Below are 24,300 nucleotides of genomic sequence, written 5' to 3'. Positions count from 1 at the left end.
AGACCTTCACCTGAAAGATGGGTGCCCAAAACATCTAGTTTTGAAAGCCAGTGGGACTTGTATCCATGAGACCCACATGGCCATAGGGATCTAAAATACAGTTCATAAAGGACAGGCACAGATTCACCATGGCTAACCCCCCAGGCCCAGAACAGAACCAGCAGACTGAAACCTGCCCAATCTTTCCAATAAAGAAACTATTTGTATATCTTAACAGCTATGACCTCAGAGGTAGGCTTCTAATTTAACACATATCAAGGGGCTGACTGCATTTTTACTCCCTTCCCCCAACAATTACTAGTTTTGACATCATATTTTACATCTTTTTGTTTTGTGTATCCCTTGACTACTTACGGGAGATACAGATGATTTTATTACTTTCGTATTTTAACCCTCCTACTAGCTTCGTCCATAGTTGATTTATTACCTTTAGAGTATATTTGCCTTTACCAATGAGATTTTTCCTACCATAATTTTCAAGTTTCTAGTTGTGGCTTTTTGTTTTTCCCTTAGAGAAGTCCATTTAACATTTCTTGTAAAGCTGGTTTGGTGGTGCTAAACTCTTTTAACATTTCTTATAAAGTTGGTTTGGTGGTGGTAAACCCTTCAAGCTTTTGCTTGTCTGTAAAACTCCACATCTCCATCAAATCTGAATGTTAAGCTTTGTCATGTAGAGTATTCTTGGTTGTAGGTTCTTCCCTTTCATCACTTTAAATGTATCATGCCATTCCCTGCTGGCCTGCAGAGTTTCTGCTGAAAAGTCAGCTGATAGCCTTAGGGGAGTTCCCTTGAAGTAACCTGTTGCTTTTCCCTTTCTGCTCTTAATATTCTCTCTTTAATTTTTGCCATTTTAATTAAAATGTGTCATGGTGTAATCCCCTTTAGGCTGATCTTGTTTGGAGTCTATGTACTTCCTGGACCAGCAAATTTCAAAACATGGTGGAACAGATACATTCTTCAGAAGGATGATGACATACCAAAACTGACTAAAGAAGAAAAAACCTGAATGGTTCTACAACCATTACAGAAATTAACTTAGTAGTTTGAAATCTTCCTACAAAGAAAATACTAGACCTAGATAGTTTCTAGAAGTGAGGTTAATTTTTTTAATTGAAAAAATAATTCCAACATTATATTTAAATTTTTCGGAGAAGAGAAAAAGAGGAAAATTTCTCCAACTAATTTTATAAAACTAGTATGGGCATACTCCACAGAACAATTCCAACGTCATGTAACATGCATCTCTCTTAAAACAACATTTCAGCTATTATATAGGAAATATTATATTTAGGACCCCCAAACCGATTACATTTTTACCAATAACAACAACAACAACAAGGGTGTGGAAAATGCCTTGAGTTACATTACAAACACAACTGGTAAAAGATTCGCTGTACTATGCGTCAGCAAATCAGAAAGCATACTGAGTATCAGTGAAGGGGACGTTCCAGACAAACGTCACTGGTGATAAAAGCACTAAAGTATCCTACTCAGTGTGAATCATTCTCTATCACATTTCTATAGTGCCTTTTATATCTCATATTGTCCTTTTTACCCTGGTTTTATACTATGAGAACCAAAAAAGTTGAGAAAATATTAAAGATTAATAGAGAGAGAAGCAAGCAAAAAAAGCAGTAACAATGAAAGAGAATATGCAAAATGCTGACAGAGCAACTATTTGTTAACAACTATACTGTTTGGTGATCAGGAAGCAAAGTTATGGACATTTACAGCCTCATGGTATAGTTTGTTATTTAATAGAGGTTTGTTTAGTATATTTTAGTTACATATTAGGAAACTGATTTGGGTTAAGAAGTAACTCATTTTAATTTTACCATTTAAAATGAAGTATGGAAATAGGCTCCCAGTTAATGTTTCTGCATAGGACATCTGATTTTCAGAAACAAGTTAATATTAAATAACTATCTGTATAATTTTAACATCAAAACTATCAAAGACAATATGAGAAAGAAAACCACAATTCCACCTTGTCCATAAACATAAATGCAGTCATTCTAAACAGAATACTTCTTGAAACAAGTTTGGTTTCTTCTAGAAATGTAAGATTGGTTCAACATTAGAAGATGTATTAATGCAATTTACCTCATTAACAAATTACAAGAAAAAAACCCATACATTCATCTCAACAGAGGCAGAAAAAAAATTAAATAAAATTCAACATTCATTCATGATTAAAAAAAAACTATTAGCAAACTAAAAATAGGAAACGTCCTTAACCCAATAAACAGTAAGAAATGTATTAAAATGCCATACACACCACATACACAAGCTGAAACTTCAAGAGCATTCCTTTAAAATTGTGAACAAGACTAGGTCAATTATCACCCTATTCAACATTGTCCTAGATGTACTAGTGTGGGCATTCACACACACACAAACGTGCACACACACACACGTGCACACACACACACACACACATGCACACTTACACACAGTATAATTAGAAAGAAAGAAAGCTTCTGCAGGTGATATGTTTAAAGAGAAAATCCAAAGAAAATCTACAAATGATTTTAAATTATCAAAAGTATTCAAATTATTTAATATCTGTTGGATACTAAATCAGATTCCCTAACATCCAACATAAACAAAATGCCAACCCATATGGATTAAACACCTTAAAATGAAATACACATAGTTTATCTAAAATCTTATTTATGCTCCTGATGAGAAAACTGGAGTGGGATAAGAAGCTGGGTAAGGAAAACAGCCCACTTCTCACTCTCCACCCTTTAGAGGGCGTTATCAGTTTTCTCTTGCTGCCATAACAAATTAACACAAATTCAGCAGCTTAAAACAGCACAAGTTTATGATAATAGCTCTGTAGGTCAGAAGTCTGGCATGAGTCTCATTGGGCTAAAATCAAGGCATCAGCTGGGCTGTGTTCTTTTCTGGAGACTCCAGGGGGGAGTCTGCTTCCATGCTCATTCAGGTGGTTGGCTGACTTCAGTTCCAGCAGTTGTAGAAATGAAGTCCCTGTCTCTTTGCTGGCTGTCTGCTGAGGGCCTTTCCCAGCTTCTAGAAGCTGTTTGTACTCAGGCTTCAAAGATCTTCGACCTCCATCTTCAAAGCTAGCAATGGGAGGTTGAGCCCCTCTCCTGACTTCTCTTCTGCTGCAGCTCTGACTCTTCTGTTTTCCTCTTCATTTTCTATCTCATCTCATGGTCCCTCACATTAATCACATCTGCAAAGCCCATTTTTTACTGTGTGATGAAACATACTCACAAGTTCTAGGGACTGGGCTGTAGACATTTTTGAGGGACCATTATTCGGCCTATGACGCCAAACAAGGAGAGTTTGTTCTGTGCCTGCACTAACACTGTATGAACATAGCTTGTACATCCTTACATAACGCTTCCACCCCGGCAGGAAAGGGTGGAGAGAAAACTAGGTAGAAACTATCCCTGATCTTTTTCTCATGTCCTTTCTGCTTGCATTGGCTAAATTATTGGGTTTTCCTCCCCAGACTCTGTGAGGTTGAAGCAGACAGGAAGATGAAGAATTTAGAATAAATTTCCTGACGCCAACATTAATCCAGTAATTGAAACAAATGCCTCCCGTCTATCTATTCTTGAACCATCCAGAGCTGAGGGGAGAGTTATAAAGGGGTGAATAGGAAAGAATAAGGTGGGAACAAAAATATCAAGCCATTAAAAGAAATACAGCAGTATAGTTCCCTGTACCTTAAAAACTCAACCCAAGAAAATTCCATACCTGGGGTGGCAGTAAACAAGAAAAGTCTAGTTCATGAGAGTCATTCACTGGGTGTCACTATGTACTTCACAGTCCTAGATGATTCAACAAACCTTTCTTTAATTCTTTAACCTACATAGTACATAGGAATAGGTATTATCCTGTGAAAGAGGAACCCTGGGCTTAAAGAAGCGGTCATTTACCCAAAAGAACAAGAGTAGAGACAGAGCAGGATCTAAACCTGCTCCAGCCCGAGGACATTTCCTCTCCCTGCCTTTCCCTAGCAAGAAGGCAAGACTGAAATTTGTTATAATGCTCACATTGTACCCTTCAGTGTCTTTAAATCACATCCTCTGAGGTGTCACTCTCCTTCCCCAACCTTTCTCTTCCCAGACATTATAGAGACTTCCTAAGGAAGGCCTGAGAGTTATTTACCTCCCTGTGATCATTACACGTTTACTTCTGTATGACTGTTGTCCCCACTGTCCCAACATGATGTTACCATTCAGGCTAGTCCTTGTGTGATGATCATGGGGCTATGGGCTTGAATTTCCTTTTTCTTTTCCTCCTCCTTTCTTTCCTTCCTCCCTCTTTCATTCTTCTCCTTTCCTTCCTCCTGCTTTCTTTCTTTTTCTTTCTTTCCTCCCTCTTTACTTCTCTCCCTTCCTCTGCCTGCTCCCTTTTCCTTTTGGCAGTAAGAAGAAACAAAGGTGCTGGGATGTGGTCTCTACTAGGACTTACAGGGGACCCAAATGCTACCACACAGCCCAAACCACTGCAGTCTCTGTCCCTTTGATCAGTTATAATTATTAGGAAAGAGCCAATTAACTACCTCCACTTTATTTCTGTGGTAATAATCAATTCTAAAATTTCAGCCCAAAACCCAACTCCTTACCACGGGTACCAAGCCCTGTATGATTCACGCCTGTTTCTTCTGCTACATCTCAGCCACCTGGACTCCTCCCATGGCTCCAGCCACCTGGACAAGGCCTGCCCCTGAGTACCTGAAATGTGACTAATCTGAACTGAAAGGTATGAGAAGTATAAAATATACACCGGACTTCGAAGATTTAGTAGGAATAAAAGCATGCAAGATATATCATTAATAATTTGACATTGATTACATGTTTAAGTGATAATACAGCACATGTTGAAAGAGTAGAAAACTAACAAGATCGCTATTGAGTTGTTCAGACCTGTCCTTTTAGCTAAACTGATCTTATGACTAACAAGCTCCCCACCCTGTGCACTCTTTTCTTAGAATCACTTAGTCCTTTTTTACTTTAGAGGTCTTGAAAGAAGGTCATGGACCAAACCTGAAGAAAAAGGGCAGACTCTCCTAAATTCCTCCATAACAACAGCAAGTTCTTATCAAGATGGAAGAGAACACCCTGTAAAATGCTCTGATTTTGTCACCTTTTCTGTCTGTTCCATCCAGCTTTTCTATAAAACCCCAAGACCCCAACTCTTAAGATGGATTCAGTTTCCAGGGCAGTAGCCTGCCGTGACTCCCCTTGGCGGGGCAAGGCAATAAAGCTGCTCTTTGCGCCCAAAACTCTGCCTCCGAGTTTGGATTCACTTTCCTGGGGGTGCAGACGCTGTTTTTTCGGCAACTACGTTTAATCACTCTTTAATTTAATTTGTTCCTTTTTACTTTTTTATATGGCATTTCTAAAATTTAGAATGACATTCGTGGTTGGCACTATATTCCAACGGGACACCGCGGCTCTGTCACATTTTACCCTCCTTTGTTTCCTTCCGCACTTAACACTATACGGATTTACAGTGTCCACGTTACCTGTTCAGTGTCTTTCTCACCCAACCGGAACGTAAGAGAGCGTGTCTGTCCCATTCACATCTGATTCCCTGGCATTTAGAAACGAGCGTGAAGCACAGTAAGTACTCAACACATATTTCTGGAATTAATGACCTTACTCTTCCTCAGCTGGAGACGGTGAGCTGTCTGTCCTCCCACAGAACAACGAGGTCTCAAGTCCTTTGGGCTACACCCGCAGCTCACGCTGACCGTGTGCTCTGGACACGGAGAAGACAGGTGCTTGTTTAGCACACTGGATAAAACCTCCTCCTGCGCGGAAAGGACGGGTCGCGAGACGCCACGAGGCCTCAGTGCGAGAACCTTCCCTCCTCAGAGCTCTTTCCCCGTGGAGCCCCGCCCTCAGCCAATCACTGCGCAGTTCGCCCTCCCGCCACACGGCGGCGTCTCGCGAGGGCTCGGCAGCCGGTGGTACAGTCCGCTCTCCCCCGCCCCTCGGACAGTGGATCCTTCCAGTCGTAGAAAAGCATTGTGGGACGGCACGGCAGCCTTTCCAGCGTCCGCGCTTGTTCGGACTGTGTTACGCTGTGCTGCGGGTTCCGGGACGATGGGTGGCCCGGGACAACGGGTGGCCTGGGCCTCACGGCCGCCTGGCCTCCGATGGTCGGGGTGCCGGGCAGGGGCGCGTGGCTGAATGGTGCCCGGCGCGGCCGGGCCCGGTCCGAGGGTCCCGGTCCCTGAATGCATGGAGGGCAGTGGACTGGTCTGGCCCCGCGCCACGTTGTTCGTGGGACCTCAGGCGGCCCCGACCTGCGTTCCCACGCCGGCAGATCGGGCAATGGGGTTGAGGACATTTATTGGTCATCGGCTGTATGTCAGGGGCTTTTTAATAGAAGTGAGAATTTCTTGCATGTGAAAGGGAGGGCCTCACCGTATAACTGCACCTATGCCTACCGTGTCAGTGTGACATCGGGTCAACGCAGAAGTAAAGTGCCATTTAAGGTTTAGATTTGACAACCGTCTCAGGGTGCAGAACTTGGCGGCAATCTAGTATCACCAACTTTGCAGGTGAGTTTTCATGTTCGTGCGAAAAAGACCAGTTGCCTCGAAATTTTAAAACTAGCCATTTAAGATTTTGTATTCGGTTTTCGTTACCTACTCGGATTCGGAATCTTAAGAGGAAATGCAGAGCTGGGATTAATTCCCCTTTCAGCGCTAATTAACAGAACAGTTTCTCTCAGCCAGTTGTTTGGTGTCAGCAACTTTGTGCCATACGGTATTCCGTACGCGGTTTTCTTGCAGCCTTTGTGTTGCCCATTCACTTTTGGAAACTAGTGAATGTGGTGTCAAAAAAGGCGTAAATCAAACACTTAAGCAGCCATTACCTGCCCTTGTATTTGATATCTTTGGTGTAGGAGCTGCGTAAGTAACAGTTACGTCATTTACACATGTGAATTTGATTCTGCCAACGTGTGTATGTTTCTGTTAACCAGTTTTAATTTTTGTTCAGGTGAAAATGGATGCTTGAAGCAGACTGCTGCTAGCTGAATACTTAACTATCTGGAAGCACAAAGATGGCCTAAGGTACGGTGATACTGTTGAAGTAGAAGTTGTCATACTGCAGTTATTTGTAATGTGAATTTTAACCTTTCTAGATTGGGATGACTTTTCTAGTGGGTATTAATTTAGATTAGGTATTAATGGCTCATTAGTACTACTATACCTATAAACAGGTTAACTGCAAATGGGATAGCCTCTTGTCAGCTTATTTATCACAATTATCTAAAGATAACATGATCTTACGAGTAGTAGCCAAATTTTAAAAAACCACTTGCCAAATCTTGGTTGGCATTTGAAGTCCAGAAGTGCATACCTTAAATCAGTAGTGTGGCAGTATGTACTGAGAGTATTATGAAGCTTTTAAGATATGGTGCGTGTAAATGTTTGTCAAATTGAATGCTTTATTTTTTCTTTTAGGATGTCCTTGGTGAGGAATTTGAAAACTTGATCTTCAGGAGCTGCTTAGATTATTTAAAATTTCCAGGAATGATAAAATTACTGTTTTGGACAGTCCATAAGTGTATATATAAAACAGTGGGGCCATAAATAAAGAAATTTAGTGTGCTTCTTGAAGGTTTGTATGATAAGGTGATTAACTGCCAGAAAATAGTGTGCTTTCCCTGAAAGATCAAAGGGTATCCTCCCTTCCCTCTTCTCCCAGCAACTTGAAAATTACATTAAATCCCATCATTTAAGATTAATATTCAGTGCTATCAGTGACTGATACAGTTTTATGAAATACAGGATTATGCTAGGCAGGAGAAATAAGTGCTTCCTTCTAGTGCCTCATATATGATGAGCTGAACTACACTGGTTGGTTTCTAGGTCACAGGTATGCTTTATATTGTTACCGCATTATTTGGAGGTGGGGGTGTAATTAGGTTATTTAATTCTTTTTTTTTTTAATGGAAGTACTGGGGGTTGAACCCAGGACTTCATGCATACTAGGCACGCACTCTGCACATGAGCTATACTCTCCCTTGCGTTACTTTTTTTTTTTTTTCTTACTAAGCATGTCATCTGCTTTCACTTCACTGGAAAGAACAAATATTGTATTTGGGCATTCAAAATATTTATTGAAAGCTGTAGTAGGAGTTGGGGACACGATGGTGTGCAGAAATAGTTCCTTTGGAAGCTTACAGTTGAATGGAGGAAATGTCATCACAGTTAAATGTGAGATAAGTTCCATGCATGATAGGATTTGACCAAATCTGGGAAACCTGACAAAGCAGTTGAGACTGTCAAAAGTCTCATTTTTGCAAGGCAGAGTTGATCCCATGCCATGTACAGAGACCTTAGCTAAAAAATGGGTATGACCGTAAGTCTAGATTTCTGACTGTTGTGACTTCTTTCCCTCTTAAGTACCCTCATTTAGACAAGCATTGAGTGCTTAATGAAGCTTGAAGGTGGCCTTTATGGCAGCTGTGGGTGTTATAAAATAAAATGAGGCTGAAAACCAGTAAGGCTCTGTTTAAAGCAAGGGGAAATCCATGATTAAAAATGCAAATTTGCAAGAAGAGGGGTGCTGGTGAGCCAGTTGGAGGCCAACTGCAAGAGATAACCACCTTGGAGTAAGGTGGTGGTAAAATTAAGGAAGCGAGAACTAGAGCAGGCGGGACTCCATAGTAGAGGATGTGTCCATAATGACTGCTAGGTGTGTAGTCTTGTACATTCCCAAGCATCATAGCCCAAATCCAGCTGGGGACCAGCGTTCTGAACTAGTTAATTTGAATTGCTTTAGAAATCTAAGTGACCTCTTAGTAGAACATTGGTCTGTAATCTAAGTAATAGAAATAAACCTTAAGGCCGTAGGAATAAATGCCATCCACTGCAGTAGAGAAAGAGGGCCTAGGTTTGAGAAACTCAACTGAATTGTGAGGTAGAATAAAGTAAGCCGCAAAGGATAGAATGGTTGAAACAATGGGAACTACATGAAAGAAAATAGCAAGGCAGCCTAAAAGTTAACCTTGGGATTTGTTGACATGAAGGTAATTATAGTGGGGCCTGCCTTGGTGGAGATGTTTTATCCATATTAGAGGTGGTCTGAGATAAGACTTAAGGTTAGGGCACTGGCTACAGATAATCTTCAAGACACTTGCAATGGGAGAGGAAACTGCGGGAGGTGTGGTGAAAGCTGGCTGGCTTTTTTACATGGTAGCCTTAAACAGGATCAAGCTGAGAGGAAGCCTGGCTATATTGATAAAGGAGAAAGCAAGGATGGGGAGGCTGAAGGAGATGGGTTCCAAAGCAAAGGTAGAGGGGGCAGGAGAAAAGGAAGGATGTGGGTTTATGGCCACCATGGAGAGGCTTGTCTGTAGGGTAATGAGAAGACGGAAGATGTCCTGCAGGAGTATATTTTCCCTGTAGACTGCAGCCATCTGCAGAGGAAAGCTCTGGGATAGTTAGAGGGGAAGAGATAGCCAGGCAGGCTGGAGGAACCATTTGAGGTTGAGGGTCAAGAATTTATAAGCTGAGGTCAACTGAAATCCATATGAACCTTTTTTTCTGAAAACACAAGGACATTAGAAATTAAAAGCAATACTTAACAAAAAGACTTTGAACATTTGTAAATAACCGGTGGAACTTAATGCCACGAAATACAGTATTACAAAGAACAGATTTGTATGAATAAAAATGTATCTGCAGTCTGAAAGTGACATCTCAGTTATGCATTTGTGCACAGGCAGCGGTCCACCCAGAGCTGGGAAGAACCTTCTCATCCCACTTGGTGTGCTACTGCACAGCCAGCCAGCTGCAGTCCAGGAACTTGATGGAAGCGTCTGGTCTTGGTTGTGACAGACACAAGATACTTGGAGTTTCCAGGAAGGAAAACATGGCATCAAGTGACTAACTTTTTACAAGACTACTATCCTTCCAGTCACCAAATAAAAAGGCCCTTAGGCGCAAATATGCTGTAGTTAAACCTTTGAAAGATGCAACAGACTCCATTATTTTCTTCTGAAGAAACACTGCTGCAAATCTGAGATTTGAATAATTATAATTCACAGTTTCAAAGTAAAGGTGGCACACAAACCCTTCCCACCCCACATCCCAAGCCCTTCTTCACTGGGATCAAGTCTCTATCTTGAGGCGTGAAGCTTGGATAGTTTTTATTGTTTTGGCTGTGTGTTTTCCAGCCAGATTGCTTGTAGATGTCTGAGATTTTTCTTCAATTAGGCTATCTTTAGACCCATTTCTTCTCTAGAAGAGAGTATGTTTGAAAAACAAAGTAAGATTCAGAGAAGAAAACACAGCCAAGTCAATTTTATTAACACATCAGAAATAACTAAGATTTCTTACATTTAAGACATTGAGTTACCAATTATTTAGGCAAGGTTCCTAAAAGCTGTTTAAATATTCTCTTTATTTAAACAGCTAACTGTGATAAGCAACATGAAGATTATATGTTTAAATCTTAAAGTTACTCTGACAGTTGCATGCATAATAAATTTTATTCATGAAAATTTGGCATAAATCTGGATCCATTCCTCAAGCAAGTGTAATTTCTTTTCTAGTTATTCCTAAACCAGGCTCTCAGGCCTCCCGTTTTTTAAGGGAGGGGCAGAGAGATGAATAGAATGGGCAATTGAGAGTAATCTGTAATCTTCCCTGATTATATTTCCAGTAGTCACTGAATGAAACCCCCACAACACAATGCCCTGGGGGCTTCCATCACTTGGGGCTGGAGCTCCTTGTAGGCTGGGGGACCCTCAAGGAGACTTGGACTCTAAGGACCCCATCATGAAGAAATGGGAGTGGAGCTATCAAACCTGAGCACTACACCCACAGCTTCTGGAAGTGGGTGATATACATGTCCCACTGCCCCAGGTGGAGGCCCTGAGAATGACACTAAAGGTGCCTCACACAGCACCCCCTGCTGCACCTTCCTGCTCTTACCTCCCTTTAAAGATGGCCTAACTTGTCAGTAGATCTGGCTGACAAGCATATTTATTTCCCTAAAGTATCTCCCCACACATCCTGGGCTACACTCCAGAATTCTATTATTTTGAGATTCATTTGGGCTAAAAATAAGCCACCCTCTGAGAAGTTGTCTTTTATTTGTTTCTGTGACTGCCTTGATTTGTTTCACTCATACTCAAAGAAGCGCTGATGAAACAATTCTGCTAAGCATGGGAAATATGAATCAAGATAATTTTGGAGCATGAGACATGATCTATTTGGGATGGAAGATTTCTAAATAACCAGAGAGGTAGGAGGACCCCAGAGCATGAGAGTGTCAGGGCAGGGGGATAGAGAACTAATGTATCTGAGGAATCACTCCCTTCTTGTACATTTGTTAAGGACTGAACTTGTCTCTTCTGCCTGCAGACCTTAAGGAAAATGAATTAAAGGCTCTAATCCACTTTACCAGCTTCTGCATGAAAAAGCGAGGTGAGGTGTAGGCAGGCCAAGCCACTGCCAGAACTCTGGCATCATCATGGAACTTATTTAGGAAATGCAGCTTTCCTGCTTCCCCATGTCATTTGCATTCTTTCTCCACATGGCAACCAGTTCAGTGGTTTCCTTTTGGCACTTAGAATATAATAAAATAAGATCGAAACAAACTCTTCCCATGGCATCTAAGGCCCCGCATTACCTGCCCCCCTTCTCCCTCACTCACTATGCTCAGACCTCAAACGCCCAGGCCCTTCCCAGCTTCAGCCTTTTTCCCCATGCTTTTCCAACCACAGTCATATGTGGCTGGCTCTTCTCCCCTGTGAATTTCAGCTTTACACCTCACTTTCTGAGATGGCCTTTACCCTCTCTATCTAAAGTAAGGTCATATGTTCATTTTCTAACTCAGACCCTTGTCTCTTCATAATAATTAACTAATTTTTTCTTATTGTTTTACCTGTTTATTTTTATGTGTTATGTGCCCTCCCCAACAATAACCCTTTAAAAATAGAAACAATTAGTTCCTGGGCTGTACAAAAACAGAGAGCACATTAGATTCAGCCCATGGGCTATATTTCGTTGACTGCCCTGATCAGTGCTTTGTCACTCCTTAGATGTGCTCATGAGATAGTTGCTGAATTCAAAAATCTAAGGTGTCTCAGAGACAAGCTTAGAATCAGTGCCATTGATCACAAGATGCATGTGAGTTGTTCTTGTATGTACCGAACCAATAGCTATTCTTTCAATATTTCAGGTGTATAATTTAAGTTTTTTGAGATTCCTAAATGATGGTGATTAGGGAGTCCTGAGTAGCTGGAAAAGCAAAATTACAACGCAATTCCCATTTGTACTGAAGCCAACTTAAATTTAAGACAAAAAGGCACTCTGAAAAATAACATTGCTTATTAATCCTCACAGTAACCTTAAGAGGTAGGTTATTCCTACACTGCATAGAAGTTTAGGCTTAGAAGCTGAACAACTGCTCAACATCACACAAGTGGTGTGTGGAGACAAGGAGACACCAACGCAGGTCCTTTCTGAGTGAGAAGCCTCGACTATGAATCATCAGTGCCAGTTTTTTCAGTGCTACTGACTTGAAACAGATTGTCTGGACAACTTATTAGCTCTCCCAGATTTATCTAGTCAAAAATTACACAGGTTTGAGTGAAAGGTGTAGTTAACCACCCAGATCTCCTTTCCAGACTGAGGCATTCCACTCCCCTGCAGCTGGGATTGCGGCTGCCATATGGCTCAAAATGGAGCCCCTCCCAGGAACTGCCCTGGGCTCTAAAGAGCCACCTTGACCAAGGCCAGGCCCCTCCCAGGGGCAGCCTCTATCCCATCACTTGCTACAGGGTGAGTGCTAGTATGTAAAACCCAGCCCCCTTGTCTCCAAGTCGGGTGACTCAGTTCCAGAGCTCCCCATGGGATCAGCTGATGCCTCTACTGGGACAATACCACTCAGTTCAACTCTTGCCTTTTATTCCCCAACAAATGTGGATCCTAATAATTCCAATAATTTCCTCCATGTAAACCTCCATCCCAAGATCTCTTCCTAGGGAACCTAACCTAAATTAGCACAGGCTTTTTCTGCCCTTGCTCAAGTCACTGACAAAAATTAAGCAGGACATGCACAGGGCTTTACATGATGGATACACTGGAGTCAAGGTTCTTAGGTTGTCCATGAACATCCTGAATTTTATGCTTATGCACATTAAATATATGCTTACATGCAATTTTATGGGAGAGAGAGTAGTTACCATTGCCTTTTGAAGAGATCCATGATCCAAACAATCCCCTTCAAACAAGCTGATACTGATTCATTACAAACATCAAGTTTGTTTCTAAAGTAATTGTTTAACCAGATGTCAATCCATACATCAATCTTAAACAGCCCACATTTTTTTCCATCTCATTAAAAAACGGACCATGAGAGATGATGTCAAACACTTTGCTGAAATGTTTGCTACACTGCTCCCCTAATAAATCTAATTCAGCTGAGTGTTAAATTGATTTTGTTAAGGCACCTGGGTATTTTGCTGTGTCCTTGAATTCCCTTTTGACCACATCTTTTAAAACATTTCCAAAACAAAAGTAATTCTCTTTGATGGAGAAGACAGAAATAAAATAAGACTTGTGTAGTTCTCCTGTCTGCCATCAGTTGACAATAGAATGTCTGCCCCTCTGAGTCTACCACTTTATCTTTGTTTTTCTGGCTCCAAAAAATATCTCAAAGTACTTTTTTAAATGAGTGGAGTCATTGTTCCTTTATTTTGGCTCCAAACAGTCTTACAATCTTTGTTATCCTTGGCTCTGTCTCAAGCCTCAGATCACTTTAGACCTCACACTTCTCCTAGCTCTCACTCCCAATGTAACTCTTCCCAGTTGTGCCTTGTTTTGATCATGCACCCCTGCTTCCCTCTCCTTCCATGTTCGGTACATGTTTTTTAAAACACAGAATCTTATCTTCAGTACAACACCTTCTTAAAAATTTAATGTTACCTACCTGATGAACTGTGGAGCCACCAGAACCCTGAGCATCTGAAGAACGGGTCACAGGAAGTGGAGGAACAAGATCCGTTTTTGAACTGCAGAAAGTGAGTGTTAGAATTAACGACTTAGACAGTACCTGGAGTCACAAGCTGAGCTGGAAAGGTCTTGTGTTTTACATACCCTTGTAGTGCTTACAGTGCCTACTACAGTGCTTTACACAGAGAGGCATCTAGTAAGTGTTTCTGAATTATGTTCGACGGGTTAAGAATCTTGCCCCAAATCACAGCAAATATATAGAAGAACAAAGGATAAAAACATAGGTATGGTTTCCATGTGCTTTTCTTACTGTGATATGTTGTATAAATGGATTTTTGTTTCTACAGAAACACTTATTGGCCATTTATTCTTTTCTATAAACCCATGGAGCTACAGACAGCAATGCTCTACATTCTACAAGCAAAATAAAAATAAACTTAAAAACCTGGCCTATCTCTCTCTCTGCTAGGTTAGCTTATTTCCCAATGTTTATCGCAGTTTTAAGCCTTAATTCAGAGTAACATTCCTACCCAGCAATAACAAGTACATGAATTTCCATGACTGTAGTACTTTTACAAATGTATGCATAATGATTTCGTAAACACATTCATTTATTGTGTCAAGCTGCGATATGGTCATTTTCCTCAAAAGAAAAACTAAATAACACAAAGACACAAACTACTGTAATATATGATATTTGCTGAAGTAAAAGACAAAATATCATCAGAAAGAAATTCTTATGCCAACATCTCTCAAATATGGCTGCATTTATTACTCAGAATAAATAATTCATGCATTTTTTTCTTTCTTCTAAAAGCTTCAGCGCATGGCTTGTAAGGGCCATGATTCAGCCTAAGTATTGCCTAGGTCTGCGCTATCCAACATGGTAGCCACCAGCCACACAAGGCTAAATTTAAATTAATTTAAAGTAACAATATTAGATCTCTAGTTTCTAGGTCACACTAGCCACATGTCAAGTACTCCACAGCCACAGAACAGCTCCATCACTGCACAAAGTTCCAGCGCACTGCGCTGTCCTGCGGGCCCGGGGGTGATGACGGCCGCCCACTTACTTCACTTCCGAGAGAACCGACCGCTCTCCATCCGAGCACTGGGACCTGCGGTACTGGCGGTAACTTCGCGGGGAATGAGAGTGCCTGATGCGGATCGGGTCACCTTGAGTCCTGAACAAGCAAGCAGAAGCCATGGAGACAAACAACCGAAAGTCAGAATGGGGCAATTTGGAGTTTTTCCTTAATATTGAAACTGCGAAGGAATAATAAACTTCTAAAAAGCAACTTGGTCCCTCTGAGCTTGTAAAGCCTAAGTGGCTTAAATTTCACAAGTTAACAAAAGAAAACTGCCTCCACATCCATGAAAATAAAACTTTATAGTACAGTTGACCCTTGAACAATGCTGGGTTAGGGGTACTGACCCTGAGCAAAGTCGAAAAATCTCCTGTAATGTTCCAGTCCACCCTCCAGGGGCTCAACCAACTGGGATCCTATAATACTGTTGTACTTATGTAGTGAAAAAAATCCCAGTTTAAGTGGACCCATGAAGCTCAAACCCATGTTGTTCAAGGGTCAAAAACATATGTATATACTTGCATATGAATTTTTTAAAAAATCAAGTTGTAATGAAATAGTCCCTGCAGTTGAATCCTATCCAATAGTGTGGGAGAAAAAAATCTACAATGCAGACAAAATGGCATTCCTACCACAAGAAGTTGGTCACTGTCCTAGTAACTAACATTAGGAATTCAATCTTTGATGTAAAGATGGGGGGGGGGTGTACCCACCTGCAACTGGACTGCAGTGGGAAGAAAGCATGGGTTAAGGAAGGGAAATAAAGCAACGAAGTCGGCCCCACTTTTTCTTAACCCATTATGTCATCTTCCATTGCATCCTACACTAAGTAGTGATTAGAGAATCCGTGATGCTCTCATGAAGCACATGCAATGAGTTAATTCTGCAATGGGTTTATATGACAGGGTTTTGTGGCCAACATAATTTCTCTTTGTGTTAAAGTAATGAATAAAAAGACACTTTGTTACTAATCAATAAACATCTCAAAAAAAGAACTTATGTTTTAAAACTGACATTAATCATCAAAAGCCCCCTTGTTCCTACCACCTACAAACAGGCAGTTAATAAGAGAGATGGTGATTTCAATACAGAATGCGCATAATTAGCTTTTATACCCTCTTTTCTACTTCCTCCTCTCTAGTTATTTTTAATTTTGCTTAAAATGTAAAGACAAAGCACTGCATGGACCACCACTAAAGAGTAAGAGTGGATTACTCATGTAAGTATTAACAAAACTTTTATAAAAAGATTTTCAAAGACATACTCTATTTTAGTGTATGGAATCTCTTTTAACTGTTCTTCTGACAATCCAGAAGGATCCACAAGTTCCTTTCTACAGGGAAATAAGCAAGAGAATTAGTTTCAGTACTGGTATAAACACTAACACCCTTCACAACTGGCAGGTGAGTTTTCACTTTCTAATCTTGTCTCAAAACACTGTTAGTGAAACTAAGAGACACAAGCCAGAAACAAAGATTTAAAAACTAGGATGATAGGGCTGGGTTGGAAAAACAAACACACACACAAAAACTAGGATGTATTCAAAGAAAAAATGGGAGGAAAACCTTCTCTGTAGCTCCTCTACCATCTTGCAATTTTTCTATATCCAGAAAGTAGGTGACTGTCCAGCCATCCCTCATTTCCCTACGAAAGATCTGCTTCTCTCTCCTGTAGCAGGGGTCTTCTTTTTTTTTTTTTTTTTTTTTTTTTTCTTCTCTCTTTCTCTTGGTATTTATTTATACAATATTGGCCTGTCTGAGGCTCATTTACAGGCGAGGCTGACTGGCCTTAGGAGGGAGCTGTCAGGGCTGCCTACAGAGGTCTGCTGGTGTGGTAAGGCACCACCACTGGGTCCTTAATGATGGCAGTGAAGACCATGTGACAGGCTTCAGCCCGAGGCTACCTCTCAGTGTCAGTGGTCTTCCTTTTAATGCCTTAAAACCACATGGGTCTTAAAACAATGAAGGGGAAAAAAAAAAGTACTCACTGAATATGCTTCCATAACTCTTCTTTTGCTTGGATATCGGGACTTCTCCTATAAACAGAAAAAACAACACTCATCTCTGCAAACATGCTTCATCTAACGACCTAATAGCTAACTTTAGCAGAGCTACAACATTAACAGTTTTCAGACTGTGAAGTTCTTCTTCACCAGCTGACACCAGACAAGGAAAGACTGGACAGGGAGCACTAATGTGAGATGGTTAGTACACAGATACCAGCTAATTTATCTGCTAGCCCACTGAAGGAAAACCACGTAAAAAGCAGCCATAACCAGGGCTTCCGTTAATGAGAGCTTAGAACCACAGGGACAAATTCATACACCCTCCAGTAGTGGTTTGACAAAGAAGAACAATTCAGGGCTTCTGTTTCTGGTCCTTCTAGCTACTCCTAAGTTAAGGTAAAGAATTTATCCAGATTTTATTAATGTGAAAGATCCCAGCATGATCTGTAATTACCTAGTAGAAACAGCACCACAAGGGAGAAGAAGATGGTGGGACAGCCAGCTTAGCAGACCGTGCACCACTGACCCGCCATCCTTGCTTGTTCATTACATCTGATGTTGCATTTCCCAGTCAAGGCATGTGCCCACAAATGCCGGAACACACCCGTGGCCTGTGCTGCCACCCCCCACAAGCTCATCTCTATCCCATTTCTCTCTTCTCCCTCCACGGACCCCTCAAAATCTCTTCTGCTCCAAGAACTACTTGAACAGAAATTGAATCACTAACTTTAATTTCCTAGAATAAAAAATTCAAAGCCAGCATTCACACTCCCCATAACTGCAATGAAAACTGGAAATCTATTATCACAGCAATTGCTGCCACAGAGTGAGTTTTTTTCCCTAGTGAGAAAATGATACGCTTTCATCAGTCCTTTCAAGAGAACCAAGGTCTAATAAAGGCCCAAAGAAAAGACCCAAACCCTAACAATTAAGAGGCCCTGAGCTAAACAAAGCCACCAATATACTCTGTCCTGTGGAATTTAACATTCATAATCTGTTTCAGCATTTCTGGGCTCAGTGTTACTTTCAGCATATGATACTACCATTCCTTTCATTTTTCTCAGTTAATAAGGGCACCATTGAGGCATTCTGGTAGGGCTTTCTGAGCCCACAGAATACAATAAGCTACTTTTTTAGCAATTGAATTGACTAAGTGGTATTTTCCTTTGGCAGTGGGGTGGGGAACCTGTCTGTAGACCTTTTAATCAACTCAAAAGGAGTCAAAACACAGAAGATAAGAGGGAGGGGATGAAGCCTTGGTCTCAGACATGTAAAATATGATATTGTTAAATGTAGCATTTGTTATAAGAATAAAACTACACAGCTAAAAAAACCTTAAGAAATGTTTCTTTGGAAGGATTTCCTCTATGGAATCTGCCTTTCCTACATTTGGCTGGTCTGATTCACTAGACAATATGTAAACCCATTCAATGATTTTGCCAGAGAAGGTGCTAATATTAAAAAGCACTACGCTATTGTTCGGTTCCCAGAGAAAGATGGTTCCGTTGCAATCATACACTGGCATCCAATTCTCACAGAAAGTCACCCAATAATCCAAAGAAGCACATAACATTTAGATTAGGAAGCTATTCTACAGGTAATCATTCTTATTTCAGGAAGGTGCGATAATGAAGCTATCTTCAAGTAAGAGCAGGGTGTCTCACCCTCGGCACTACTGGCGTTTTGGGTCAGATAATTCTCAACTGTTGAGGGCTGGCCTGTACACTACAGGACGATCAGTAGCCTCTACCCACTAGATGCCAACAATACCTTCCTGGGGTGACAACAAGAAATGTCTCCAGACATTGCCAAATGTCCCCTGGTGGTGGAAACTGCCACAGATTAAACACCACTGGTCAAAAGTATGATTTAGAGGTCAAGCAGCTAAGGTTTGGTGAAGGAACTAAAAGGCCAGGTTACTATAAAAATCCATTATGTGAATACTGAAATAGTGCTGGAGAGAATGACAAAGGGGCAAGAACTAAATCTTTAAAGAATGATGGAAGTGGTATAATTTGATGGCATCAGACTCAAAGCTAAGTGCTTTGAGGGAGGAGGGGAGGAGAATAAGAAAAGCAGTGAGGGGCAAGGAGGACATGACCCCCAGGACCACCACACCAGGCCAGGTGGTCAAAGGTGATGAATATGAACAACATACAAAAACCTAATAAAACTAGATATTTCTGAGTGTTGGAATTGTTACTTTCTTACTTATACTTCCCTATCTTGTCTGATTTTTTTTTTTAGTCAAAAGAATTTCTTACCTTAATTATCAGGGAAAAAAATGAGTATTTTCATGTTTTAAAAAACTACTATTGCTGCAATTCCACAAGAAATGCTTTTCATTTCCATCTCAGAAGAATTAGCAGAAATGTCATCTTAACTCACAAAAGAATCAGTCTTTCCAGTCATAAATATGGCCCTAAAATTAGGAATTTAGTCTATATGTTTAAATTCAATAGTAACGTAACAGTCATATATTTAACTAAACTGAGTTCTGAAATGCCAGCAGTTTCAGACAGCATTAAGGCAGGGAAAAGTTCCAAAGTTAAAAAAAAAATGCTAATTTCCCCCAATTGCTAGACCACCTGTGATTTAATAAATGTAAACACAGGCTGCATGCTAATGAGAGATGTATTATTTTTATGCTTACATCTGCACACATTTAATCAATAATTTAGGCTGATTTCATGCTGTGCAGTTCAACATCATTTTGTGAATTCAGAAAGCTGTGGAATTTTAACAGCCATTTTTCTTAATTAAAAGGACCCTAATTATGCAGATGTTTTACTTGAACTCTCCACATGAGTTCCTAAGGAAATAGAACCACGAGTTGTCCATAAGTACAACGTATATAAAAATAGACATGCAGTTGTATATTAGTCCAGTAATACTCGCTTTTCAGAGAAATTGTTTAGATGAGACATCATTTAAAGATAATTTTCCTTTTTTCCAAAACCTTAAAATAAAAATAGTTCATAAATCTATAGAGTTTAAACCCCATCATTGCATAGTCTTCTACATCCCCCAAATAGTCCAATTATATTATCTAGAAAATATTAAACTATAATATATGCTATATATTACAGCATAGTATATACTGTGTTTTGTGTACTATATTATACTGAAAATAAAATAATAATAAATATGGCAGCATTAGACTTATTATTTTTGTGACCTAATACTGACCACTAGAAGGAAAGTTAGAGTTGAAAACGTGTTACTAAGAAAACTAAGCTTACAAAACATCTTCACTTAAAGAATTCAAAGCATTTAACATACATCTCAGTAATTCCTCATCATATTCCTGAGTGGTCAGAACAGATATGATCAGGAGAGGTCTTAATCTTCCCCTCCTTCCCTCTTCCCATCTAGGAATCAAAAAGATTGGAAAGCCATGGAGCCCAGCAACCCAGCCACGGAAGATGGCTCAGGAGTCACTTCCAGGGGCTTCATAATAAATCTTTATCTAAGGCATCGGACGTCTGTTCTGCATTTAACTGGAAACATCTTTTCACCCTGACAGCCTCATCTTCCACATTATCACTTTTTCAATAGAAGTAGTAAGACATTATTGCCACCAGAGGGAGCCTGAGCCTTCTCTCACACACACAAGTTGAACATACGAGAACTGTTATTTTAGCTTCAGTGCTACTTCCAAATATCCCAAAGAGTAAATTTCACCCTTGTAGAAGAGAAGTTTCATCTAAGTTTTTTAATGAGAAGTAAACATGAATGTCATGGCAATGCAGCTGGAAAATATACTACATATAACTACTTTTTCATTTTACTGGATGATATTCAATTATATTTTAGTTTAATGTGTTTAAAAGAGAAGGGCTTTGTGTTTTATACTACTGTATGTCTGGTATTTCATAACGAATATCATTTTCTAGCTTTTCATTCATTCATCAACGAAAGAATCACGTATGACTAACGTATCATAACATTTTAAATCCTCAGCAGATACTTCTATATGGGCAGTTTACAGACACTGCAGTAGCAAGCCAGGAACACGGTAGTAATTGAGAGGTAAATGGTTTACTATATATCTGAAATGCTGTGTAAACTTACAAATATATCTGAAGAATCATTTTAATTACTTTCTTCGGATAGTGCTCTAACCACGTTTTCACTTAAGGAAAAAAAGCTGTAGTGGTTCCTAGAGATTCTTATATTCTCAATTCTAGTTTTTATGTGGGTTGGCCCCACCCTACTTTATTCACTTCATTTCAAGTGGAAAAAAAATCAAGTACCTTGTTTATAGGGATTAACTGAGACCTGGAGAATTTACTAATTACAGTAGCTGCAATTTCAAGTATTTATAAGGGCACAGGTACTTGACACACGTGATCCAACTTAATGCCGAGCAAAATCTCATGAGGGTGGTATTATCTGTGTTATAGAAATCACACTGGAAGTTTGTAGAGATTAGGTAATAAGCTAACATTCAGAGGCGGAGAATGCAGACAGTGGTCTGGTCTGACAACAGCACCCGGCAGATTGCGTCTTGTCAACAAACCTCAGGTTTTTAATGTCACAGCTCAAGTAAAAAAGCCTGGTTTGTCCTACATAATCTATTGTCTCGCAGAATTGTAACACTCTTTATTCCTACTTGACATTTTCATTTGATTGCCCACTTGTTTTTTCAAACCTAATGAAACAAAAATCTTGACACTTCCCACACATCTCCAGGCCTTCTCACTTCATCTCAAGGATGGAGTGGTTAAAAAGGCATGACTACCCACTCCATCCATCAGCTCAAAAGACAAAATTCATCCATGATATCTTTTCACACTACAAATCTATCGGTTCTCCCTCCAAAATGTGTATTCATTTCCACCACCACCATCTTTTTCTAAGCTAAAAGCACCTTATACCTGGACCACTGCAAAAAAAAATTTTAATTGCTCTTCCTGTTTCCTTTCGTTTCTCAATCTGCTTTTCACTCAGCAGCCAGAGCAACTCTGAAGGAACTACTCTTCAAATAAACTGTTTTTTCTCTGCACTTAGATTTTTTTGTTAACTATACTTTGGCCATATAGTTAATCAATCAAGTTCAGTTACAAAGTCAGCTCCCAAACACTTGCTAAGTCTTTTTATGGTTTGCTTTAAAACTAAATTTCAAAAAGGTACACATCAAACTCTTAACGAGGTTCTCTCTCACAATTTCATTGTTTTGAGATAACCCTCTCTCTGATCTGATATTTTTATCATATAGATAAGATTAAAAAGGAAGTTTAAGTAAGATTTTAAATTCAAAGTCCCACTTGGTTCTTTTCTGATTTCAGTTGATCTAATAGAAGCAATACCCAACACAAAGATATTTCTCTACCTCAAAAAAATATTCCTGAATTTCTGCTTCTGGTCCAATGGAGTAAGTGGTATTAGACAAACCCTCCCTCCCATCCTCATAAACTATAAAATAAAACAAAATATATAAAGCAACTGTTTTTCAGACATTGGGCAACAGATACCATAAGCCCATGATCTTGGAGAACACAAGAGAAATACAAGGTAAGGCCCAATTTGCTCCAGTTTTCTGCCTGGGGACACTTTCCCAATGTGCTATAAGGAGGTGAAACTCAAGAAGCAACAGATTCACAGGGTGGAGGAGCTAGAGATCAGAATCTGAGACTGTCAATGAGGCTGAAATTTACAGGGCAAGATAAAAGAAAAAAGGGGAGTCCAGAAGTCTGCATGGGATTTTCCTTAAGAGGCTGAAAATATTCACTACATTTAATTTGCACGTAAGCTAGGTGAGACTCTGTAAGGTTTAACAGAAAGCAGCCACTGCGAGGCTGAGAGCTGAACAGAGATACTAGAGACTGTGAAGTGGTAGGAGACAGGTTTTGCTGCAGTCACAGTGGAGAAGCCATGCTGAGTACTCTGTGAATTAAATGAAGACTCCAGACAGGCCAGGCTTTGGGAATAAGGACCAAGTCCAAAGTTAAAGAATATCCTAGGCTAATGACAAAGGCATTAAAGCATAAAACCAAGCATAAAAAATAAAATCAAGAGGATCCAACAGTAATTTAGCTTCCTGCCAGAAAAAAATTGGACACTCTTTAGAGGAAGACAACATAGTCCGAATCTCCTACAATTTATCATCTAAATTTCCACCATACAGCAAAAAATTACTGTATGTGCAGAGAGGCAGGAAAATATAGTCATAGTCTAAGAAAGGGGGAAAAAAGTAAGTAGTTAATAGAAATAAATTTTGAAAGACCCAGAAGTGGGAATTTACCAAGGGATCTAAAATATCTTGTATAAATATGGGCAACAACAACTTATAGGAAAATATGGTAATAATGGAATAAGTGGGAAATCTCAGCAGGGAAATGGAAAGTATAAAAAGAACAAAACTGAAATTCTAGAACAGGGAAGTACAAAGTTTAATAGCAGCTTGGACTTTGGGGAGGAGGGAGAAGGGTTGATGAAGTTGAACACAGGTTAATGGAAATGATCAAAATTGAAAAAAGAGAAAAAATATTTAAAACATGAACAGAATCCCAGTTGCTTGTGGGACAATATTAAGCGGTCTAACATATACACAACTGGATGCCCAAAAGGAAAGAGAGAAGGAGTCAGAAAAAAGAATTTGAAAACTAATGGCCAAAAATTTAGTAAATTTGGTGAAAACAACAAATTACAGAAACAACGATAAGTACAGTTGATCCTTGAACAACATGGGTTTGAACAGCTCAGGTCCCACTTATACACGAATTTTTTTCAGTAATAAATACCACAGTACCTACATAGCCTGATGGTGGTTGAATCCATGGATGTGGAATTGTGGATAAAGGGGAACCAAGTATACTGAGAACCAACCATAAGTTACAGGTGAATTTTCGATTGCACTGGGAGGGTTGGTGCCCCTAACCCCTGTGTTGTTCAAGGGTCAACTGTATAAAGAAAACCATATTTAGCCACACCATAATCAAATAGCTAAAAAAAACTAAAGATAAAGGAAAAAGTCATAAAAGCAGCTAGTGAAAAAAGATAAATTCCATACAGCACCTACAGAATGAAGGCTGTCTTTTTATCAGAAATGGCAGAGATCAGAAGACACAGATATCATAGACAATCTCTTTAAAGTGTGAAAGGACAAACTATCAACCCAAAGTTCTATATAGAGTGAAAATACCTGTTACAAATAAAAGCACAATAAAGACATTTTCATATAAAAGAAAACTGAGAGAATTTATCAACTATAGAAATGGAAAAGGAAGGAAAGT

The 24,300-nt window shown here is 39.8% G+C and overlaps 1 protein-coding gene, 2 long non-coding RNA genes and 1 other non-coding gene across 5 annotated transcripts in view; 2 read left to right on the top strand and 2 right to left on the bottom strand.

Moving 5' to 3' along the window:
• The window catches only part of LOC141575272 (uncharacterized), a 244,394-nt gene extending 238,516 nt beyond the window's left edge, over positions 1 to 5,878 (bottom strand). Inside the window, exon 1 of the long non-coding RNA XR_012502739.1 lies at positions 5,510 to 5,878. This is a non-coding gene — a long non-coding RNA (uncharacterized LOC141575272). The remainder of the gene's footprint in view (positions 1 to 5,509) is intronic.
• Positions 5,879 to 6,016: 138 nt separating this feature from the next.
• Positions 6,017 to 9,984, top strand: LOC141577067 (uncharacterized). The gene is made up of 4 exons (XR_012505585.1): positions 6,017 to 6,553; positions 6,996 to 7,069; positions 7,463 to 7,619; positions 9,729 to 9,984. It is a non-coding gene; the product is annotated as an uncharacterized LOC141577067 (long non-coding RNA).
• On the top strand, positions 6,786 to 6,920 carry LOC123613311 (small nucleolar RNA SNORA13). The gene has a single exon (XR_006720691.1). It is a non-coding gene; the product is annotated as a small nucleolar RNA SNORA13 (small nucleolar RNA).
• A 40-nt stretch (positions 9,985 to 10,024) lies between the features above and the next one.
• The window catches only part of EPB41L4A (erythrocyte membrane protein band 4.1 like 4A), a 218,612-nt gene continuing 204,336 nt past the window's right edge, over positions 10,025 to 24,300 (bottom strand). For both annotated transcript variants that reach the window (XM_010971499.3, XM_010971500.3), the window contains 5 exons: positions 17,045 to 17,092; positions 16,322 to 16,390; positions 15,043 to 15,153; positions 13,947 to 14,028; positions 10,025 to 10,246 (listed from right to left, as the gene is read on the bottom strand). In XM_010971499.3, the coding sequence (XP_010969801.1) occupies positions 10,118 to 10,246; positions 13,947 to 14,028; positions 15,043 to 15,153; positions 16,322 to 16,390; positions 17,045 to 17,092 (439 nt within the window). In that variant the 3' untranslated portion in view covers positions 10,025 to 10,117. The remainder of the gene's footprint in view (positions 10,247 to 13,946; positions 14,029 to 15,042; positions 15,154 to 16,321; positions 16,391 to 17,044; positions 17,093 to 24,300) is intronic.

The sequence above is a fragment of the Camelus bactrianus genome, chromosome 3 (assembly GCF_048773025.1).
Source record: "Camelus bactrianus isolate YW-2024 breed Bactrian camel chromosome 3, ASM4877302v1, whole genome shotgun sequence".
NCBI lineage: Eukaryota > Metazoa > Chordata > Mammalia > Artiodactyla > Camelidae > Camelus > Camelus bactrianus.
This window is presented reverse-complemented; position numbering and strand designations above follow the sequence as displayed.